The 24,730-nt window shown below is 35.9% G+C and overlaps 2 protein-coding genes and 1 pseudogene across 2 annotated transcripts; all 3 read right to left on the minus strand.

The window, feature by feature from the left end:
- Positions 1 to 10,671: 10,671 nt before the first annotated feature.
- On the minus strand, positions 10,672 to 12,088 carry LOC112416775 (putative disease resistance RPP13-like protein 1). Its single transcript, XM_024771401.2, has one exon. It carries the CDS (start codon positions 11,487 to 11,489, stop codon positions 10,806 to 10,808), a length of 684 nt encoding a protein of 227 aa, XP_024627169.1. The 5' UTR covers positions 11,490 to 12,088; the 3' UTR covers positions 10,672 to 10,805.
- A 116-nt stretch (positions 12,089 to 12,204) lies between these two features.
- Positions 12,205 to 16,004, minus strand: LOC11433809 (putative disease resistance protein RGA3). Its single transcript, XM_003625072.4, has 2 exons — positions 12,994 to 16,004; positions 12,205 to 12,465 (listed from the first exon to the last, which is right to left on the minus strand). Exon 1 carries the CDS (start codon positions 15,621 to 15,623, stop codon positions 13,035 to 13,037), a length of 2,589 nt encoding a protein of 862 aa, XP_003625120.1. The 5' UTR covers positions 15,624 to 16,004; the 3' UTR covers positions 12,205 to 12,465; positions 12,994 to 13,034.
- A 206-nt stretch (positions 16,005 to 16,210) lies between these two features.
- Positions 16,211 to 20,364, minus strand: LOC11413322 (putative disease resistance protein RGA3; annotated as a pseudogene).
- Between the last annotated feature and the right edge of the window lie 4,366 nt (positions 20,365 to 24,730).

Consider the following 24,730-nt stretch of genomic DNA (forward strand, 5'->3'; position numbering starts at 1 on the left):
ATACATGAATGTTGTATTTTGGAGTGGTGAGTCATATACTTATATATGCATAGGTTGGGTTGTATGTAGATATACACAAGTGGGTCAGTTGCATAAGCATAAAAGTGGGAGAGCTTCGGCTCTGGAACGCCTTGTCGTTCAAAGTGGTGGAGCACTAGTTGCTCAAAGTGGTGTTTAGTGGTGAGGACTTATGTCCTGAAAATGAATGCTTTAACCATTCTACAGCGGTGAGGGCTACGGTCCTGATTTTGGTACCACATGCATGGGTGTTGTTAGAGGAGTCTTAGTGGAGTGGTGATGAGTTGCATGAGTCGTTGAGTGGGTTATTAATTACCATTTGTTGATGACATTGAAAATGATGATATTTATATATTGTTGATGAATTATTATGATAGGGTGTTAGATTCAATTGATGCATTCATTATCTATATTATTGTTGTGAATCTCACCCCTTCTGCTTGAAAATGTTGTCCTTCCTATGGGTAACTTGCAGGTGATCCTGAGTAGTTGGTGGTGGCTCAAAGTGTCTAGGGCTCTGATACGTGGGATGAGATTTTATCGCTTAATTTCTTTCCTATGTATCAAATTTTGAATATTGCTGTTGTAGCCCTATTGATATTGGATTTCCTTGTTGAGGCTTTTATGCCATGAATTTTTATGGAGATTATTTATATTGGGTGTTGTGGTTAATCAAATTGAAAATATTCCGCTGCAGATTTAATGATAATTTCGAAGGATGTTTAATTAAATAGATTTTTATATTCTATTTAAAATGGTTTTGAAAATGTGATGTGACATGCCCGTTTGGGTTTTACTCTGATGTTGAATTGTTATAATTTAATTGATTTTGGGAAACGGGGTGTTACATGCACGGTTCTACCGAAGTAGTAAAAAGAGTATCGTTCCGACAGGGAGTTGTGAATTCAATTAACTTTAAATAATGATTAGATGAGAGTTTGAGATTATAAAGTTTGGATTTTTAACATAATGAAAATAACAATAATAATAATAATAAATGTGTCTTGGAATCATGGTGCATCATGGTGACAAATCCTTCACAAACCAAACTATTAAACCTACAACCTTATGTTAGACTTAACTTCTAAAGACAAGTTTCTCTTATGTTCCTCTAGCAATCAAGCCTATTTCACTGACTTGATTACTATTAGATTTTGGTTCCTTTTAGCAACCAAGCCTATTTCGCTGACTTGATTACTATTAGAATCGTTGAAGTTCGAAACTTATATGTCTCAAGGATTGCAAAGACTATTTCGCTGCCTTTACAATCCTTGTCTAAATTCACTTGTTCGAATATCAAAACTCCACTTTCGTTTTATGAATTGATATTTGTGATGATGGATTAACAATTATCAAACCCTCCACTTTCGTTTCCACAGTTTGATAATGGTTAATTCATGTTAAAACAGTGAATTCAGATTAGAGATTAGGGTTACATAAGATTAGAGTTAAAGCTTGGTTTGATTAGGATTATCTCATTAGACTTATCCAACAATCCCAAGACAAGAGAAGTCTACTCACTAACGTTCATTGTAGACATAGAAGAGAAGAAGAAGATGAACATAAAATAAAGGGGAACTTTTATTCAAAGAAACAATTGTCACTTATTATTTCAGAGAACAAAAGATGAATATTTGTGATGGCTAGCTACTCTATTTATAGTATATATCGACTTAAAACCTAAGCAATACATCACTAGAATGTTCCACAAAAAACCAAGGGCTTTTAGGTCAGAAATAAACTAATAGGCAGCTTGTCCGGAAAGCAAAAGCAGCAAAAGGACTAAAGTTGGGCGCGCCTCTTGTATATATTTGTACAAGATCTTTAAATTCTTTGCACAGGATATTTTTGTATGAGATATTCATATTTTTATCCTCAATCCGTGCACCAGATATTTTTGTATAAGATCTTTTATATTTTTGGCACAAATCAGCTCCAGTTCTCCTTTCTTTTGCTCCAAGACTCAATCTTTAGAATATTCAGTCGTTGGAGGACTTGTTGAGAGTTTGTGTACTTGAGCAAGGAGGAACTTGGGATAGTCATCTTCTATTGATCGAGTTCACTTATAATAACAGTTACCATTCTAGTATTGGAATGGCACCGTTCGAAGCGTTGTATGGTCGGAGATGCAGAACTCCGTTGTGTTGGTATGAGTCTGGCGATAGTGTAGTACTGGGACCAGACATTGTTCAACAAACTACTGAGAAGGTTAAGTTGATTAGAGAAAAGATGAAGGCGTCGCAGAGTAGACAAAAGAGTTATCATGATAAGCGTAGGAAGGATCTTGAGTTTCAAGAAGGGGACCATGTGTTTTTGAGAGTCACTCCTGTGACTAGTGTATGACGTGCGCTAAAATCAAAGAAACTGGCCTCTTTGAAAATCCATCAGGGGTCATATGATCAGTCAATAGGGAAGGGGTATGTCTGGGTGTGAGTTTGGTCTGTCTAGGTGTCATATTGACCATCATGGTCTCTTGCTCCCTAGAGGTCCATGTGCCCCCTCTATCTCCCCTCCAACACCAAAGCTACTGGTATGTCCTGTCAGGCATATCAGGCAACATTGGTTTCTTCTTCACCGTATAGCTTATGTAATAAGATAAGATTAGAAATAGATTTGGGATCTTATGTAAAAAGCTTGAAAATTATTGTAATGTATTGTTCATATATTAATAAAATGAGTTGTTTTAAAACAAATGAGTTTTTTTATATATTGTTTTTTTATTTCTGTTTTTAATTTTATTTGCATTTTATGTTATGAATTTTAAAGCTTAAAATTGAAAAGGAGCATTCCGGATTTTAAAATCCAAATGCATATGCAATATTCTAACAATTCATTTCGGAAAACTAAATCCGGACAAGGGGTAAAATTGGAAGAAGAAAAAATAGCGCCGCGAGGAAAATCATCGGGTGGGAAAAGTAGAACTATTTTTATAATTATTTGTCTGATGTCAAAATCATGAGACACAAGCCCATATCTTCAACCCAAAAAGTCGATCCACCATCTTATCATTGAACACCAAGTTTGCAAGTGTGGTCTTCCCCAAGCCACCAATTCCTAGTATGGGAATAACTGTTGGTTTTATGACTGAAAGATGAAAAACGTAGGAGAATAGAAAAGGAAGTTGCAGGTTGAGTGGAAATAGGAATACAGTTTTTCATTATGACAGAAGCAGTACGCTTAATAATTTAAAAACAAAACTGAACAACACACGTTGCCAATACTTCAGCAAGTAACAACTACTTGCTCCTAAAATGTAGGAACACTAATTGACTAAAAATAACTGATAGAGAATAAAATAAACATAAACAAAAGCCACATAATGCAGTCCTAAAAGCAAATAATTAACACTCCTCCTTGCTTTAGGATCTGCAAACTCCAATTTTCTGCCTTAAGAACTCAAACTTGCTAACAGGAAGTGGTTTTGTAAATAAATCTGCCAGTTGCTCTTCTGATCTGCAATAAAGCAAAGTGACTTCTCCACTTTGTTGAACCTCTCTTAAGAAGTAGAGCTTAATGTTGAAATGTTTAGTCTTCCCATGACATACTGGATCCTTTGAAATTGCAATTGCTGCCTGACTGTCGACAAAGATTTTTGTCTTATCATTCTGTTGGATATCTAAATCACATAAAACCTTTTTTAACCATAAAACTTGATTTGCAGCAGCTGTTGCTGCTATGAATTCAGCTTCTGCAGTGGATTGTGCTACAATCTCTTGCTTCTTTGTGCACCATGAGAACATTCCTGAGCCTAGGCTGAAACAATACCTCGAAGTACTCTTCATGTCATCAACAGATCCAGCCCAATCACTATCAGAGAATCCATACAACTTGAACTCTTGACATTTTTCAAATTTGACGCCAAAATCAATAGTACCTTTAATATACCTCAGTATTCTTTTTGCTGCTATCAAATGCATTTCACTAGCACAATGCATAAACCGAGAGAGAAGACTTACAGCAAATAGAATATCTGGCCTTGTTGCTGTGAGATACATTAAACATCCAATCAAGCTCCTATAATATCCTTCGTCAATTTTATCAGCACCATCTTCCTTGCTAAACTTTTCCTTTTGGTTCATTGGTGTGCTAACTACTTTGCACTCCTCCATCTGAAATTTCTTCAATATTTCTTTTGCATATTTTTTTTGGCAAATGAACACCTCATTTTCATTTTGCTTGATTTCAACACCAAGAAAGTAAGTCATAAGACCAAGATCGATCATTTCAAAAACCTTCATCATTTCTTGTTTGAACTCTTCAACCAGCCTTGTATCATCTCCGGTCAGTAACATATCATCAACATAGAGAGAAACTATCAGAACATTGTTTCCCTTATGCTTCACATAAAGAGTTGACTCGGATAAGCTTTTCTCAAAGCCTATGTTCAACAGATGATCATTTATCCTACTGTACCAAGCTCTTGGTGCTTGTTTTAAGCCATAAAGAGCCTTTTTGAGTAGATAAACTTTATCTTCTTTACCTTGCACCACGAATCCCTCAGGCTGCTCCACATATATTTCTTCCTGTAAAACTCCATTTAGAAAGCCTGATTTGACATCTAACTGAAAGACTTTCTAGCCCTTTTGAGCAGCAATTGCCAACACCAATCTAATTGTATCCAATCTTGACACAGGTGCAAAAGTGTCAGAATAATCAACACCAAAAATCTGTGCATACCCTTTAACTACAAGTCTGGCCTTGTATTTATTGATTGAGCAATTTGCATTTAGTTTTGTTCTAAAAACCCATTTAACTCCAATGATTTTTCTATCTTCAGGCCTGTCAACTAGTTCTCATGTCTTGTTTTTCTGAATCATTGACATCTCCTCCTCCATTGCATTTTTCCACTTTAGATCTTTTAATGCTTCCTCACAACATGCAGGTTCGCATATTGCTACATTGCACCTTTGATATATGTCGGACATCAACCTTATGCCTCTAATGGGAGGATCATCTTCTAATTCATTCTGACACAACTCTGTTGTTTGCTTTTCAAGATGATCATTTTCAATATTGTTGAAAGATCCAATTGTTCTTTGCGGATTCTTTCAGTCCCATTGTTGATCTTCATTAAAATGCACATCTCTAGAGACAGTCACCTTTCCACTTTGAGGATGATACACTTTTTAGGCTTTGGAAACTGAACTATAGCCCACAAAGATGCCCGGAATTGCTTTCTTGTCAAGTTTGTCACGCTTAACCTGTGGAACATGCGCAAAACAAACACAACCAAACACTTTAAGAAAGGATAGTGAAGGCTTATACCCATACCAAGCTTCAAAAGGAGTTTTATCTTTCAAAGCCTTCGAAGGAAGTCGGTTTTGAAGAAAAACTGCCGTGTTTGCCGCTTCTGCCCAAAAATGTTTAGGCATCTCCTTCTCATGCAACATACATCTAGCCATCTCCATTACATATCTATTTCTCCTTTCACTAACTCCATTTTGTTGTGGCGTATATGGTGTTGTGAGTTGATGTTCAATTCCAGCTTCTTCACAAAACAAATTGAATTGTGTTGATGTATACTCCTTGCCATTATCAGACCTCAAAAATTGAATCTTGCAACCGCTTTGATTTTCCACCATTTTTTTGAACTTTACAAATACTCCAACCACTTCATGCTTGAATTTCAAGAAAAAAAATCCAGCACATTCTTGTAAAATCATCTATGAAGAGAATAAAGTAGAGACTACCTTGTAATGATGTTGTTCTTTGAGGTCCTGCCACATCAGTGTGAATGAGTTGCAACTTCTGAGAGGCTCTCCAAGTTGTTTTGGGAAATGGTAATCTGTTTTGTTTACCAAATTGACAAGCATTGCAATTTGGCAAATGATTGGACAGTATCGGTAGACCTCTCGTCATGTCTTTCTTTTCCATGTTTAACATTCTTTGAATATGACAATGACCAAGTCGCTTGTGCCAAAGTTCTGTCGAACTAACATGGGTGACATAACCTGTTTGCTCCTCCTCGGTTGGATCAAATGAGAAGCTTTTAAGCCTCATTTTAACCTTTAAAATCTCTTGACCAGTTGTGTCAAAAATAGCACAATGTTGATCTTCAAAAGATACTTTAAATCCTTTTTCTATTAACTGACCCACACTAAGCAAGTTTTGGTCAATATCAGGTACATAAAGAACATCTGAGATTGTTTTTATACCTGAAGTTGTTGAAATTAGGATGGTTCCTTTTCCTTTTGCAGCAATATAACTACCATTCCCAATTCTGACATTTGAAACTTTGGCAGGCTTTAAATCCTTGAAAAGAGTTTTATCATGTGTCATATGGTTTGTACAACCACTATCAATCAACCAACATTCTGAGCTGCTCCTCGTTGAATAACAAGATGCTGTAAACATATGATCTTCTTCATCTTGCTCAACAACTTGGGCATTGACTTCATTTTGTTGAGACTTGCCTTTGCATATCACCGCTTCGTGTCCAAGCTGATTGCAGTTGTTGCATTTTGCATCTGGTCTTTTCCAACATCTGAATGGCGGATGACCCAATTTTCCACAGTGCTCACAAGGAGGAAAATTTTTCCTTTTTACCTTATCTTTGCTTTGGTTGCTTGCAGTACTTCCAACTACATGATGTTTGGCTGGTAAAGCACCTTCAACCACATGATCTTGCCTCATGAGCCTTCGTTGCTCTTGAGCCTGCAAAGCATGTAACACTGCTGCTAAGGTGATCTTTGACAAATCTTTTGTGTTCTCCAAGGTGGTTATTGTTGTACCCTGATTTTGGACCTAAAAATACTCGTTCAAATTTCTTTTTTTTAACACTGATATTTGTCAATTCTCTGTTATTTTACTCTGAATCTTTACTCTCTTTTTAAACGTATTTTTACTGCCTCTGTCTTTTCTGGCATTACAAGTCATTTAAGAACTCTCTGAAACGTCGCACTACTTTTTCTTGCATTTTATTTCAAAAATCATACAAAAGGGTATTTTGGTCATTTCCTGCAGTGGAACCCATTTTAGTCCCTGTGTTTGCCTCTGAGTCTTTTCAACTTGTCTGTACAAATCATTGTTGAGTCTTTGTTTAAAAATCATTTCAAAAATTGCATTTGAGTCAGTTTGGATCAGTTTAGTCCCTAGGGGCATTTTGGTCTTTTCCTGTCAAAATTTCGGCAGGGAGGTATTTTAAAATACCTCATGTCAGTAATTGGTTCGTTTTAGTCCTTTTGTTGATTTTATTTTTTGTTTCACTTTACGTTTTTTCAAATTACCAATTTTAATCCAATTTTATTTTAATTTGCATTTTAGTCCAAAACTTTTCAAATTGCATTTAGGTCCTTTTTTTAATTGCGGTCCAGTCCTCCAATTTTCTCATTTTTTGCAGGAAAGTCCCTAAGTCCAAAAACAGGTGTCCTTTTCCCATTAGGTCTCAAATACACATGGCAGGCTATAAATAGTAAAGGTGTCAGATCAATCAGAAGAATCAGTGCCAACTCACAAACAGAATTTCGAGGGAAGAACACCAAGAACAAATCATCACCAAATCAACAGATCCGAACCAGATCTGCTCAAAACCAACTCCGATCATCACCAAATCAACGAATCCGAACCGGATTCACTCAAAACCACCTCGAATCATCACATCAACACCAAAATCGTACCGGATTTTCGAGCAAAAACAACACCAACGGAAGCTATAGCGCGCGCGAAGGAGAAGAGGAGAGATTCGAAGTTTTCCGAATATCTTTTTTCTCCGTTCTACGACAGAGGTAACGCGTTTCTCCTCCCTTTCTAAGTCATTTCCGCGCGTTTCTTGCTTGAAATTGCATGTGAAAAAGTTTGTTACGGGTAAAGATTTGTAGATCTAGGCTTTTGTGTTCGGATTTTGGAAATTTTGAGGCCGGATTCGGACTCTAGAGAGAAAAGGATATCTAGATCCGTAGTTATTTTTCAAAAAAAGTGTGAAATTTTTTTCGAAGTTCAAGTGTAGATCTAGCCCAAATCTCTCAGCCCTTTCTAAAACTAGTGCCGGATTTGTGTAGAGGAGGAGGAGACGAAGCTTTTGGTATAAAAATTTTGAAAAAAAAAAAAGAAAAAAAGCTCCGACGCGGCGGCGCTCAGGCCGGCCACCGCGCCGGAGCAACTCCGGCCACCTTCGCCGGCGAGCTTCTTAGAGAGAGGGGAGAGCTTGTGTAACTTAGAGAGAGAAGGAGATTTGTTTTTGTGAGTTTTTTGTGTGAGTTTTCCTTATATAGCTCCTCTGTTCCCACGCGCGCGCGTGCGTGCTCTTGTTGTGCTTCCTCACGTTGTGAGCCCTCAGATCCGGATCGTTCCAAGATCTGAGGGCTGTTGTGCATCTCTTTTCCTGATTGTATGTATGAGTGGCCTTTGACGTTCATGTGACCTCAAGGCTAGACCGTTGGATCTCAGATCCAACGATCCAGGATGCTCTTGGGTGGATTCATGTGTGTGTAGTCATTTAAGGTCTTTTGTGTTCCTGTTTCTTTAAAACTCTTTGATTTGGAGCATTTTGATCTAATGGTTGTGATGAGATCTTGAGGTTTAAATCTGGACCTCTGGATTCATCCAACGGTCCAGATTAAACCCTGCTGAGTTTTTTTTTATTTCTTTTTTTTAACTGTTTTTTTTTTCTTTTTTTCTTTTTAAAATACTGTTTTTACACCTTTTTTGACATTTTTGTGTTTAGAAAAATTCCTAAAAATTCCTATATATTTCTTGATGTATTTTGTTTTTATTTTTTTTTCTTTTCTTTTTCTTTTTGATTGTTTCTTTTTCTTTTTCATGATTAAAATTGATAAAAATATATGTGCTTTTTTTTTGTGTTAAGAAATAAAGTGTAAAATATTCCTATAATTGTGTTATAATGCTTGGCTTGTATGTGTCCTTATTATCCTCACATTATAGCTCAAAATCAAACCTCTTTAACATTGCTATGATGAGAGAATTACAGGTCATGTGCATGTCTAAGTGTTGTAACCAATTCTAGGTATATTTTGCCATTTTATTTCATTTCATTGCTCTTTTCTTTTTTGCTATTCTATTCAATTTTGTTTACCTTTTTTTTTTATCATTTTCATGCCTTATATCACTAACCATTTCATTTCATGTTTCATTCATCCCATGAGCATCTCACCTCTTTCATTTCAATTTCTCATAGTTTAGGCATTATCTCTTTTTTTCTTTTCTTCTTCATTTCTATACCAAATGGGCTTGTAATAATTTTAGGTAGATTAGTTTCCTTTTAATTCCTTGCAAGACCATAGCATGTATTTAGGACTCGATGTAAAGGACTATGGACATTATAAGTGATGTACACCGACACGAGCACCGACACATGCACACACCCCACATGGATATTCTAGATGCATGATTAGGGAATGTATGTTTAGATGTATGTTTAGGTTTTACAACGCTTAGACAAAAATCATTTTCCCAAAAAATGCGAATAACCTCACTTGAAAACCTTTTTCTAAAATAGGAGTCAAAACTCCTCATTTTCCTTTTGTTTTCTTAAGTAAAAAAAAAATCTCAATGAATTTTAATCATACTTAGACTTTATTTTGCAAAATAACTACTTCCACCTCACATTTTCCAAATCTCATGCCCTTGAGGCCTCTCATTTCCATTCTTCAAAATTCCTTTTTCAAACTTAAAATCAACCAACAAAAAACAAAAGCAATTTTCGAGAATGAACTATGTTTGGTTTTGATCCCTTAAAAGGGTACGTAGGCAATGAGTTAAAACTCCTCCAAGCCAAGTAAAATAAAATCTCAATCATCTTCTCTCCTCCCATTCTTCACTCGAATAAAATTTCTTTTTTAAATAAGTAGGCAATAAAAATAAAGCGTAGAAATAAACTTAGGAGAACGGTTCTTATGGAATACCATAATCGTTCCGGGTGCCTAACACCTTCCCGTAGCGAAAACGACCCCCGAACTTAGAATCTAAGGGTTTTTTTCTCAATTTTGCCCTTCCCAAGAAAAAATAGAGAATATCAAAGATTGAAAGGTTCAAGCCTAATTAATGACTTGACACCCGAAAATCGCGATAACAGTTATTGATGCTTCATATCTCTCAGGCACCGTAACCAGAATTTTTTCAACAATTCTGGAATCAGCAAATTGAGTGCCGAGTAACCTAACCTTGTTTGCAGTGGAAAGCAATCTGTCAGAGTAATCTTTGATTGTCTCAGACTCTTTCATTTTCTGCATCTCAAATTCCCTCATCAAATTCAGCACTTGCATGCCTCGAATCCTCTCATCCCCCGCGTATTCTTCCTTCAAATAGTCCTAGATTTCTTTGGCTGTTTTGAGGGTCATAATTCTCGTGAAAACATTTTGTGAAACACTGGAGTAAAGAACAGATTTTGCCTTTGCCTTCCGAGTTTTTCTCTCCTTGTGATATTTTAATTGAGCCATGGTAGGATTATTCGGCAGCGGAAGAACTTCACAATCCTCTTCAACGGCCTCCCAAACATCCAAAGCCTCTAGGTAAGACTCCATTCTTACTGCCCAAAGGTCATAGTTCTCCCCATCAAAGACGGGAGGAGCAACATGTGAGAAACTTGTTTCAGTTTCCATTTTCACAGGTCCTGTAAGATGATAGCTCTGCTACCAATTTGTTGGTTTTATGACTGAAAGATGAAAAACGTAGGAGAATAGAAAAGGAAGTTGCAGGTTGAGTGGAAATAGGAATACAGTTTTTCATTATGACAGAAGCAGTACACTTAATAATTTAAAAACAAAACTGAACAACACACGTTGCCAATACTTCAGCAAGTAACAACTACTTGCTCCTAAAATGTAGGAACACTAATTGACTAAAAATAACTGATAGAGAATAAAATAAACATAAAGAAAAGCCACATAATGCAGTCCTAAAAGCAAATAATTAACAATAACACACAAACTTTTATCACCGTCTCCATCACCTTGAGGACGTGGTTGCATCAGAAGCTTGATAATTTCTTCCCTATCATTCTCCCTCCCAATAACACTTGAAGCATCGACATGGGAATTAGTCAATTCTCTCCTATGCAAAACAAGTTCAGGACCATTGTCGATTTTCGCAAGACCAAACTTGTTCCCATCGGCTGCTACCTTATCCAACCTATCCCGAATGCCTTTGATCTGATGGTCCATTCTAGAACGGAAAACAAGTGGATTGGAGGAGGAAAAGAAGTAGCTTACCTTCATGCTCGTGCTGCCAGAAGCATCCACAAATTTTTTCCGCTTGTGTTGGAGTTCAAATCCATCAAATACATCTTCAGCATCGGAGCAGATGTTTTGAATCTGCCTCAGCCATTCACGCAGCCCATGCTTTTGGTCCTTCTTATACTCAGCATCCAACAGAAGACCTATGACAATTGAAAAAGTGTTTTTGATATCTTGTAGATCATCATACACACCATAAGTTCGAGAAGCCTCGTCATAGGCATAAGAAGCAAGCTTCCCTAGCAGAGAATCAGCAATATCTAAGACAAATGATTTAGCCATTTTTATGTTTATTAGTAAATAGCAGATCAAAAAATGGAGTTGGGATGTAAGTATGTGGTTTTAACGATAATTGTCCGTTCAGTTTAGCTCCATACTCATTCATATACATTCAAAAGTCAACCATGAAAGATAGAAAACTTATTTTATTCATGGGAGAACCAGTTCTTTTATACTAGTTGTCATTATTTTTATTTACAACATAGCAAGTTGTTAGAAGAAATTAAGATCCATGTGCTTTTAATTATAAAAAAATAAATATGCACAAGTTTGCATCAGTAAATACTCAGCTATATATGATATGTACCTTGATACTCTAGTTAGCACCAAAATTACTTATGGATGTTCACGGTGCAGTATAAATAAGTTGAGGCTGAAAATCATCAGATTTAAAGATTAAAATTACATAGAGTTTGGTTTGGATGACATGTTTAAAAAATTTGATCCGGTCTCAAAACTACTACAATTTGTAGCGATAGACATTTAAATAGACTAAGAAATTACATCGGACTAAGACAATACCAAACTTATGCAAACATATGACAGATAACATATGATTTCACACTGTAGCTGTATCTTCGAACAACTAATCATTGACAGTTAGAGCTTGCAACCAGAAAAGGCTGTCCTACCAACTCCCAAATTGTTTAGCTACTTAAATCACAACTTACAATTAAGGATAGCATATTCACAATTAGGATATATAATTCATGGTTAATTAAATCACCTTCAAATTCAATATAATAAAATACAAAACGCTAAGTACACATAAAGATGTTTTAGAGTACTGAAAATAAAGGATGACAGAGAATAATCATTTTCAATTATTTGGCTACTTAAAAAAATATGCTAATATACACATCTAGAGAATCTAAAGCCTCATGCTGGCATTCATCTTTTCCATCGCCATCGACTACTGCTCTGCTCTCTCTTGTGATCCTTGAAGTGCATATGCCTTTTCCCACTCCAGTTTTATCATCTACATTGTTTATAGTAAATAAAGAAAATGTCACTCTCAAAACAAGTTCTCTTTTACTCGTACCAAATATATACATTTTTTTTGGAGGGAAAATATATACTTATTTGTTATTTATGAAACTGCATATTTTGAAAATTCACACAATGTTACTTTTGGAAATTTGTGATCTCATTCTATTGACAAAAATTACGGTTAAAAGAAAGGGTTAAAGTTGCAAAGAAGGTGCAGTGCTACGTGAAGCTTTAAACTAACAAACATTACTAGCAACAACTAATAAAATGAATAAATCTACTCAGGAAACCTTGTAAGGGTCCAATCAACAAACTACTTATAGAAAAGGCAAAACAATTATATGTTCATAAGAAAAAAGAGCTAAATATATATTCAACAGTTAAAAGAATTTGTTTTGTTAAATAAAAACAGTTAAAAGGATTAAATTTCCCTTGTGATAGATAAAATAAGTAGTTCATTAAAGCTTATTATCTAACACAACCGACACTTATTGGTTATTAAAAAATGTATGTTTACCTTCAAGATTGATGACTTCATTACGCCTCCTCTCCTGTTGGTTATACAATGGAAATCGTTTTGATGTGAGCAATCATAGGCCAATACTCACCAGATTGGGGCATACATTTTCTGCACAACTCAGGACAACCTTCTATGCACAATTCTTCAAGGGCGGTGAGGCGATGCATATCACTTGGAAGACTCAACAGTTGAGGACAGTCAATTATGTAGAGTTTCTTAAGACGAGTCATTGTAGACAGAAACATTGGAAGCATCTTTAGATTAGGAAGACTATCGATTACCAAGGTCTCTAAAGTCTCCATGGAAAATACAATCCATTCAGGTAATGTCACAAGCGATAAGGAACACAGAAGATACAAATGTTTCATCCTCAATGTTTGGATTGGACTTTCGTTGTTTAACAACAAGTTTAACTTCTCACAGTTTTTAATGTACAAAGTCTGTAATTTAGGGAAAATATGTAGAGGTAACGACTCTAGGAAACCACATGAGTCACAAGACAATTTTTCAATGGAAGGGAGTTGATGTCTAAACAAAAACTTTATGTTGTCACAATAATGAAAATTCAAACTTTGAAGATGGACTAAGGTTACAAATTCATCATGTGGAAAAACAGATTGTTTTGTGGTTAGGATCAGACGGCGAAGGCTGATTAGCTTCCCTAATCCTTTAGGAAAACTTTCAAGCTTCGTGCACCCACTGAGCAACAAAACTTGTAAATGTAGAAGTTTGCAAATAGAATTTGGTATTATTCTGATTTTTTTATTAAAAGAAAGATCAAGAAAACGCAAGTGCTCTAATTTTGCAACTGAGTTGGGCATAGTTTCAAATGAAGAATCACTTAAATCTAAATAACGCAAATATTTATACCTTGACGCCCATTCATTCAGAAGACTTTCAGTTTCAAGACCTAATCCTGGGATGGGAAACAATATACTTCTCATACATCTAGACTTTGGGAACAAATCAAGGTCAAGTGAATCATCTTCAACAGCTGATAAATGCCTTACTTGCTGAGGTATATTCCGAGTATGCGAGTTTACCGCTACAAAGTCTTCTCTTGAAACATACAATGCAAGATCATGTATCAAATCATGTACATTGAAAATACAATAGGAGCCATAGTCCCTTACAACCTGAATAAATGATCTTGAATGCAACTCATCAATATATTTTCTTGCAATACTCTCCAGCTTTTCACTTCCCTGTAGCGATTGAACTAATCCATGGGCTACCCAAAGACTGCACATTACAGTTCTGTGGAAGATATAATCTTTGGGATAAAGGGAAATATAAACAAAACATTGTCTCATATATGATGGCATTTGATCATAGCTTAATTTTAGCGCAGGTAAAATACCATCTTTCTTTTGTTCTAAATTCCACATCTCAGAGTCCCTAACGAATTCCCACTTGCTTATATCAAAGTTTGAGAAGAGAGAACTTCCTAATGTTCTCACAGCTAGCGGAACCCCTTGGCACTTTTTTACAATTTCTTTTCCGATCTCTACTAGATTTGGATATTTTTTTTCTTCGCCTTCCTTGAACGCCCATTTGACAAACAGAGATAAACAATCCTTTGGAGAAAGACCTTTCAAAAGATATGGAGGAACATCACCCATCATCGAAGCAATTGAGTTACTACGTGTTGTCACGATAATTTTGCTTCCTGGTGCACCAACTTTTATCAAATCTTTCAATTCAAGCCACTTTGCACGATCATCATTCCATACGTCATCTAACACGACTAAAAACTTTTGACCAGAAAGTTTTTGTCTGAGACGACTTACTAGTTGCACAATATCTAAGTTGTTGATGTTTTCTAATTGAGCAGAGCCACTCGATGGTGCGGAAGATGAAGTAAAAATGGAAGTGGTGGCAGAGTTGATGATATTAATGATGATCTTTCTGATGTTGAAATCATCAGAGATACACACCCACATCTTCAACTGGAAAAGTTGATCCATCCTCTTATCATTGAACACCGACTTTGCAATGGTGGTCTTCCCCAAACCTCCAATTCCCACTATTGGAATGACACAAAGACTATTATCACCACCACCATCGCTGTGAGGGTGTGACTGCATCAAAAGATTGATAATTTCATCTTGCTCATTTTCTCTTCCTATCACACTTGAAGCATCAATATGAGGATATGTCATTTCTCTTTGTTGCACAACGAGTCCGGGATCAACATTTGTAAGACCAAACCTGACCCCATCAGCTGCCACCTTATCCATTCTATCCCTAATCTCTTTGATTTGACGTGCCATCCTAAAACGGAAAACAAGTGGATTAGAGGAAGAAAAGAAGTGGCGTACCTTCACCCGTCTGCTTCGAGAAGCTTTCACAACTTGCTTTCGCTTGTCTTGCAAGTTAAATCCATCCAATACATCTTCAGCATCATAGCATATATTTTGAATCTGCCTCAGCCATTCACGCACCCCATGCTTTTGATCCTTCTTGCACTCAGCATCCAACAATACACCACTGACAATTGAGAGAGTGTCTTTGAACCCTTGGAGATCTTTATACACACCATAGGCTAGAGAAGCTTCTTCATAAGCATAAGATGCAAGTTTTCCTAACAGTGAATGAGCAATATCAAACACAAATGATTCAGCCATGGAAATGAGGGAAGAGCGGAAATGGTTTTGATTTGGATGTCTAAGCAAGATTCTTTTTCATCTTCTTCAGATCCATACTTGCTGTCTGATAATATCATCAAGTCAAACTTGGCGTCTTTGCTTGTTTTATTTTATTTTATATTGTCTTCTAAATTTAATATTGCATTTTATGATTGAGTGGGACCATATAGGGTCTACAGAGCCTTTTAAATTCTCTCTCTCTTTTTCAATGTCAAATTTTACTTATTACAGTAACTGCTTGAAAAAACCTCTAAATCTAAACACCAGCCAGCAGGAGTTAACTTTACAGTATACAACATTATTGATGGGCTTATAAGCAAGCCTATATTGCATCACTAAATAAAATAAATAAATTTATTTTATTTTCAACAATAAATAAATAAATAAATAAAAGTGATCCATCGGTTACTCATCTAAAAAAAATATTGATCAATTGGATTCTTAGAAAAAGTTGGATAGACAATTCATTCATTTATTAATATGGATTACAACCAATCCATTAACAGTTTATTGTTTATTGGATGGATTGGATGAATGGTGGATGAAAGGAATTGCAACCCAGCATATATAGAATAGAGAAATGATTTTTTATTAAGGGAAGAATCAAGCATCTTCCTAGCATACTGATGAAGTTGAAGTCAATGGCTGCTAACCGGAAATAGAACATATCTAAATTGTTTCCTTATTGGCAGCAGTACATGAAGCTTTGTTGAACATTATTGAGTCAAACTAATAAAAGCCATATATAGCAAGTTAAATGACATTAAATTCAACAAATGAAAAATTCCAAGTTTTTAGACTTTTTTTGTCACCACTGAAACTCATACACTCTGCAAGGTCTCGGGTTCAAACTCAGGTGAAGGCGTTCAACCTAACAATTTCATCATTGCCAGTTGAGCTTGGCTTTACGGACTTCATAGACATGTTTTGAGTACTTGGAATATAGTATGGATGGGAATAATTGTTTTCAAATCTTAAGCTACATAAAACATTATGTTAAAAACCAACTATTTCCCATTCCATTGTTATTCCTGCTGAACCCACAAACTCTTGCATTGCCTTAATTGTCTTTCCAAGTTGCACATCCCTTTTCCACTCCAGTTCAGCCTCATCATCTACATTCCCCAATAAAAAAAGGAAATATTACTTTCGAATAAAGAATCTTCTCTATTACCAAACATATACTTACTTTTCCAGGACAAGTTATGCACTTTTACAGTCGGAACTTGGAATCATTCTACTGTTAAAATGTTACTTAAAAGAAGAGTTAAAATTTTGAGTTAAACAATATTTTGGTCCTTCAAATTGTAATAGCCGGACAAGCATAGTCTCAAATTTACAAAATGACAATTTAGTCTAGGAAGTTAAAATCAATCAATTACGTTCACAGTAAATCAATATGCTCAAGGTATACGACTAACAAAAATATATGCTAAGGAAACACTCACATGCATCAAAATCAAAAAATTTAAAATTTCATTCATCTCAACCTTATTGAAGAAACCACATAAGAACTTTAAATTCTTAAATTCAACAATGAAACAAATAATTCACAGCAATAAAGTGGTTTAAGGGGTTGTCAATGTCACCTTATGATCTTTACGAATTAAAAGAGTTTTCCCAAAGCTTGGTCTTGAGCCCTCCCCTTTTTTTCCTCCACTGAAACTCCCTGTTCTCCCTCTATGGCCACCGGCTTCTTGTTTCTTCTTCTTCTTCTTCTTTCTTTTCTTCTCTGTTCCTTTTTTCTTCTTTCTACTTCTCATAAAAAGATAATAATAATTCTGAAAGTCAAAAGTTTGTATGAAACTGGCTTTACAATCACATTTTTACAAGATAATTAATTTTATTTTATTTAAACCCAATTTATCTTTTAAAATTTGTAGGATATTACAAACATGTTTACCTTGAAGAAGGTCAATGACTTCATATTCTTCATCTGCTATTGGTTCTCCAACGGAAACACTTTTGATGTGAGCAATTATGGGCCAGTACTCACCAGATTGAGGCTTACATTTTCTGCACAATCCAGGACAACCATCTATGCGCAAATCTTCAAGAGAGGTGAGTGGAAGATTTGATAGAATATTCTCAAGAAGAGGACATTGAAGAAAGTAAAGCCTCTTAAGATGAGACATAGTTGCTAGAAATTCAGGAAGTATCTTAAGATCAAGAAATTTTTCAATTATCAAGGTCTCTAAAGTGTTTGCAGAACCTTCTATCCATCTAGGCAATGCGAGTAGATCATAAAAACCCTCAAGATGTATATATTTAAGCCTTAGTGTTAGGATTGAGCTTTCATTGTTCAACAACAAGTTTAAATATCTACAGCCACTAATATTAAGAGTATGTAATTTTGGGAAAATATTAAGAGGTAAGGACTCCAGGCTCCCACATGATACAACAAACAATGTTTCAAGGGATGGGAGTTGATCCTTGCTAAATAAAAACTTCAAATTGTGACAACAATCAAAACCCAAAGTTCTAAGATGGTTCATTCTTGCAAATTCATTATTTGGCAAGACAGATTGTTTTGTGGATATAATCAGTTGTCGCAGGCTGATCAAATTCCCTAATCCTTCAGGCAGTGTTTCAAGTTCCGTGCATCCGCTAAATGACAAAAATTCCAAATTTTGGAGATTGCAAATAGAAGAGGGAATATTTTTTATTTTGCGGTTATCAGAAAGATCGAGAGCTCGCAGGTGTTCCAATTTAGCAATAGAATTTGGTAGGATATCAAATGAAGAATTACTTAAATCTAAATATCTTAAGTATTTGTATCTTGATATCCATATATCTAGCAGAGTTTCACTAGCAAGACCCAGTCCTTTGATGGGAAATAATAAAGTTCTTACGCTTCGTGACTTGGGGAACAGAACATGGCCTTGTGGATTATTTTCAACAACTGAAATATGTCTTACTTGCTTAGATATGTTGTGTGTATGCAAATCTAATGCCACAAATTCCTCTTTTCCAACATAAAGTGCAAGATCATGTATCAAATCATGTACTTTGAACTGGCAAACATAGCCTAATTAAGTCTTCAAACTCATGCAGAAATGACCGTGAGTGTAATTCATCCATATACTCTCTTGCAACATCCTCTAGCTTTTCACTTCCGTTCCGAGAGTGAGAGTGAACTAATCCAAGTGCTATCCAAAGAGTTTGAATTTCAAAACTATCAAAGCTACAGTCTTTGGGATAGAGGGAAAAGTAAGCAAAACACTGCCTCAAATAGGATGGCATTTGATCATAACTTAACTTCAGGGCAGGTAAAATATCATCTTTCTTCTGCTCTAGATTCCATAACTCAGAATCCCTTACAAATACCCACTTATTTAAATCAAGCTTTGAAAACAGGGAACTTCCTAATGTTTTGACAGCTAGTGGAACTCCTCGACATTTTTTCACAATTTCTTTTCCGATATCCACTAGATTTGGATATTTTGTTTCTTCACCTTCCTTAAATGCCCATTTGACAAACAGAGATAAACAATCCTTTGGAGAAAGACCTTTCAAAAGATACGGAGGAACATCACCCATCATCGAAGAAATTGAGTTACTACGTGTAGTCACCAAAATTTTGCTTCCAGCTGCGCCAACTTTGATCAAATCTTTCAACTCAATCCATTTTGCACGATCATCATTCCGCACATCATCCAACACAAGTAAAAACTTTTGTCTGGAAAGTTTATGTCTTAGACGAGTTTGTAGTTGCTCAATATCTAAGTTGTTAAGGTTTTCCTGGTGAGCAAGAGGAACAGTTGTAGCTGGAGTTGAAGTGAAAGTGGAATAAGAAAAGCAGAGTTGATGATTTTAATGATTATCTTCTTGATATCAAAATCATCAGAGACGCACACCCACATCCTCAACTTAAAAGATTGGTCCATCCTCTCATCATTGAAAACCAATTTTGCAAGTGTAGTCTTTCCCAAACCTCCAATTCCCACAATGGGAATAACACATAAGCTTTTATCACCATCACCTTGAGGATGTGGTAGCATCAAAAGCTTGATAATTTCATCCCTATCCTTCTCTCTTCCTATCACATCCAAAGCATCAACATGGGAATGAGTCAATTCTCTTTTTTGCACAATATGTCCAGGATCAACATCAATTCTCATAAGTCCAAACTTAGTCCCATCAGCTGCCACCTTATCTAATCTATTCCTAATTTCTTTGATTCGATGTGCCATCCTAAGACGAAAAGCAAGTGGATTAGAGGAAGAAAAGAAGTGGCGTACCTTCGTCCGAGTGCTGCCAGAAGCTTCAACAACTTGCTTTCGTTTGTCTTGAAACTCAAATCCATTGAATACATCTTCAGCATCAGAGCAAATGCATTGAATCTGCCTCAGCCATTCCCGCAGCCCGTGCCTCTGGTCATTCTTGTGCTCGGAATCCAATAGAAGACCTCTAACAATTGCCAAAGTATCTTTGATCCGTTGGAAATCTTCATACACACCATAGGCTCCAGAAACCTCTTCATAAGCATAGGAAGTAAGCTTTCCAAGCAGTGAATCGGCAACGTCGAAGACAAATGATTCTGCCATGTTAGTGTTAATTGGGGAAGACCAGAACTAGAGTTGTGATCGTAGTGTTTGGTTGTGTTGATTATTGACTGTGCTTTCTAAAATAACGAAGTCAGCGTAGGGGTTTGGTTCCAGCTCAATGGAGTCATTTATTCATTCATTTCTTGTACTACTTTTCAAAACAAATGTCTACACGCGATTAAAATACAAGAAAGTTGTTTACACCTTTATTTAACTAACCTTATTTTTTTAGGGATTTTTTTTTAATGGCAATATATATATATAGGTTTTGCTAGAAGACACATTTTATGAAGATGTCTTTTAGCAAGTTATTCTATGAGCATTTGCTAAAAGACACCAATTAATTTTTATGAAGGTATCTTTTAGCAAAGTTATAACTAAAAAGTGAAAATCACACCTTAAGGTGTGGGTTGCTAAAAGACACCTTCATAGGTGGCTTCTAGAAAAACCATATATATATATATATATATATATATATATATATATATATATATATAATAAAAGATAAAAGTACATAATACACCACAAGGTTATCCAGAGATGCCCAGAAAAACAAAAGAAACCCCCAAGAAAACAGCAACTGCCAAACCGAGGAAAGAGAAACACGGAAAGGCGCCACCCCAATCCCCTAACAACAAAAAGAGCTAAAAACTACACCAAGGAGTGACCACCCAAAGAAGACCGGCCCACACCTGCGAAGCACCAGCACAAACAAAACGCACAAAGAAAAACCCAGGGAACCAGGTCGGGAAAGGAGGAGGCAAAGAAGCTGCCAAGAGAAGGCAACCACTTTAGAAGGTGTCCGCGACTTCCAGACCCTAGAAACCGCCTGCAAGATAACATCATCAGGGCATCCTCAGCCGGCAAACCCCTTAAAAGTGAAGAATAGTTGACTTCATCGAGTACCGACCATCAGGACTATGATCCCAGGACCACCAATCCTCCATATCCACATGGGAGTGCCTGGCCACAACCACGAGCAGCTCGTTGAGAAGATCAGTCTCCCAAACAAGGAGGGGTCTCCTCCACCTAAGATCCCAAACTCATGCACTCCCCTCCCACGATGCTAACTCCCCCACTCACCCACCAGCTTGGAGGGAGAGATGAAAAAGGCGACTGAACCGCACGCGCAGAAGCGTCGAACCACTCAAATGGTCATGCCATAAATGGGTCGAAAGACCATTCCTTGTCACCCTGGCCAACCCCTCCAAGAACCAATCCCCGGTAGCCTCCCTGTCTCCCCCGAGGAAGGAAATGTTTGACCACCACGAGGACAGCCCGCGGAGACCAGAGGGCCTACCACCAAGATGGGGAGAGGGATGGCAATCACCATAACGGACGGATACTATGTCTCTCCAAATACCCCCATCCCTCAAAAGATACCTCCACCGCCATTTGGCCAAAAGGGCAAGGTTAACCAGACGAAGATCCCTAACCCCCAACCCACCCTGCCCTCTACGCGTTTCGGCTTACAGACCATCGACCACGACACCCAAGGAATGCTCTTACTCCGTTTGACCCTCCCCAAATAATTTTTAGGGATTATATTAAATTAACCTTATTACCCATTCATTAGCTTGTGTCTCACTATCACGAATAAATGTTATTTGTACAACCTCTTGTGATAACTTTTAAACAACTCATTATTATACTTTCAATGTGTTCTTACCTTCTCTCTTTATTTTTCTCTATTTTTTTCAACCAATAAAAAGAAGAAGAAAAATATTGTCTCAAAAGTTATCACAAAATTGTTTTACAAATATTATTACTCCTGTCATAAATGTAAAATAGAATATGTTGTTTTAAAAGTAAAATAGATAACAATAACTTATTTTGGTCATGGGGGACCATTGCAATAATACTAGTTGTTTTTTGTTTATTTTCAACTTAACAAGTTGTTATTGTTAGAAGAAATTAAGAACCAAATGAGTAGTTTCAGTTAAAAGAAGTAGAAGCTCACATCAGGAAAATAAGCATTAAACCAACAGCACAACAAGTTTGAAGTTCGAGAAGGTTGGTGGCATTTGACTTTTGTTTGCTCTGCTTGCTTTCCTGTACTTGTTATGGAAGCTTCGTTTGGAAGAGCACACCTGTGACAAAGATGAATGTGATGTGAGGATGTAAGCTTCGTTTGGAAGTACATGGCGTGAGTATTTTTTTTTTTTAATTGGGTATTCTCTACGCTTAACAGCATAGACTGACTAATCCCCAAATTGGGTAGAACCACAATGAGTAGCAAAGCTCTCTTTTAAAATATTTAACATTGTTATATGTAGTTCTTTAACATGTGTTCTTAAGGGTCTAAAGATGTATGTTAATGAACTTAAAAGTAAAAATTTTGTATTTAAAATAACACAAATTTATATATTCTTAAGGAACTTAGATATTCGACTTTTGAGACACAATTATTGTACTCCTTTCGATCACATTTATAAGCAAAATACAACTTTTTAGATTAATTGAATAACTAATGTATATGACCTATATATAAGTCAAATACATTAGTTATTCAATTAATCTAAAAAGTTGTTTCTTTTCTTATAAATGTAATCGAAAGGAATAAGTTTTATAACATATGCCCTTCTGGGCTTACAAAACATTGGAACTCACCAAACTCTTTAATAGGGCTATGTCTCGTTAATCAAACCTTCTACTTTAAACTAGAAATAGAAAACAATTTGATCCATTTATGTGGGTTTGAAAAAAGGAGGCGGAGAGGAAGAGGTTGGAGAAGAAAGGTCAATTTCAAATCCTTATAATTGATATCATATGTACTTATATGAAATGAAAGACGCATCGATATTTAATGGTACAACCTCCGATTCCACTTAACTGAAAAAATATTAGTGTGTTTGTTGTCATTCAATAAGAAAAAGATGCTCATATAATGATCCCATTTAAATGTACTTCTATGGCATGAAAGTCGCATGGATGCTTGATGGTACAACATCAGTAAAAAAAGATCCCATTTAATGACATACGGTGCCATTTACTATGCACAAGCAAAAGACTTGTGTATGATACACAAGTTGTGTAAAGTTTTCTTAAAAATTGATTTGGACCGTTGATATAATATTATTATATGTCAACGGTCTAGATCCGTTACCTGCAACCTTTTTGTGACTTGCTCTTGAGATATAATGAACAGTAAATGTGACCCCACTTAATGATTAAATATCAATATTTTATTCAGTTTTTTTTAACCATGGTATTGGGTCTGGGCTTTTGTTTTAGCAGCAAATAACATCGGGTTTAACTGTAAATCGATTTACTGACCTTTTATAGCTCTTGCTTCAATTTCCCTTATTTTCCAATTCAATTTCTGAACACTGTGCTGTTTGTTAATGATTTTGGTTTTCTAACCTCTCCATTCAACCGCTTCCCAGATCCAACCTTGTTCAATTTCCCGTTGGTTTCAATTTTATACTTGTTTTGAAAGTGATTTTCTACCTTCTTCAATTTTGTTTTGGTTTCACTTTTGAATTAACTTTGTGAATTAGTTTCAATATTAATTTTCCCAGAACCATAATCAAAATCAAAATAAAAGGAAAAAAATTGAAAATTGAAAAGGGCAACCGATTTGTTATGTTGTTCCATCTCTTGTTTCAATTTATAATGTTGTTTGGTGACCTGTTGCATGCTGGAAATTTTGATTAAAATTCTTTTTTTACAAAGTTAAATACATATGTGTTATTAAATGAATACGAAGGTGAAGACTTGGAAGTGTTGATGAATAACTATTCGACTTGCCAAGTTAAAGTTACGCTTGTTTTTGTTGGCACTGGTTTCTTTAATTATAGTGAACATTATGCCAGTGTTTGTAATGTACACATGATTTAAATTTATAGTCTTGGCTTCTTGATAATTAATTATTGGATGTGGTAGTTAGTCATGTGAATCTAAAGCTGTATAGTCATGTTTATGGTTTAAATTAAAATGAGATGCAATGTGGATTTATACAAATCTAGGCTTTCTTCAAGTTCATCCATAAGAAGTGCAGATTCCTTGCCTGAATTATAGGTGTTTTACGAATTATTTTTAATTGATTTTGAAATAACATGAATGGGGAAAGGGGAAATCGATTTACTGACTTTTTCTAGTTCCTGATTCAATTTCGATTCAATGTCTGAACACTGTGTTGTTTGTCAAGGCTAATTGGTTTTTTAATTGGTTTCAATTTTAATTATCCATTAACCATAATCAAAATTGAAGGGTGGTGGTGTCAACACCAGATCGGATTCCAATTGCAAATTTGGAGCTATAAGATTCAAACACGGCGGTGCTCGGAGACAACACGGTGGTTCAGTGGCGGTGGACAAAAAGTTTGGATGGGGTTTGCTTGGTTCTGTTCATGTGCAAACAAGAAAGAATGAAAGTCATGAAAACTTGTTGTTTCTAATGACAGCATGTTGCTAATTTCTAAAACAATTGTTGTTTCAGATATGGGGGTGCATCCAGCAAAAACAAAAAAACTATTATTTGAGATTAAAATATGTTGCTTTTTTTTTTAATGGGATTTATTTACAAACAAGTTGAAAC

Source organism: Medicago truncatula, chromosome 7 (assembly GCF_003473485.1).
Source record: "Medicago truncatula cultivar Jemalong A17 chromosome 7, MtrunA17r5.0-ANR, whole genome shotgun sequence".
NCBI classification, from domain to species: domain Eukaryota; kingdom Viridiplantae; phylum Streptophyta; class Magnoliopsida; order Fabales; family Fabaceae; genus Medicago; species Medicago truncatula.

Excerpts from the sequence above, each read along its gene's own strand:
- LOC11433809 (XM_003625072.4), bottom strand. The coding sequence starts at position 15,623 with ATGGCTGAATCATTTGTGTTTGATATTGCTCATTCACTGTTAGGAAAA.
- LOC112416775 (XM_024771401.2), bottom strand. The coding sequence starts at position 11,489 with ATGGCTAAATCATTTGTCTTAGATATTGCTGATTCTCTGCTAGGGAAG.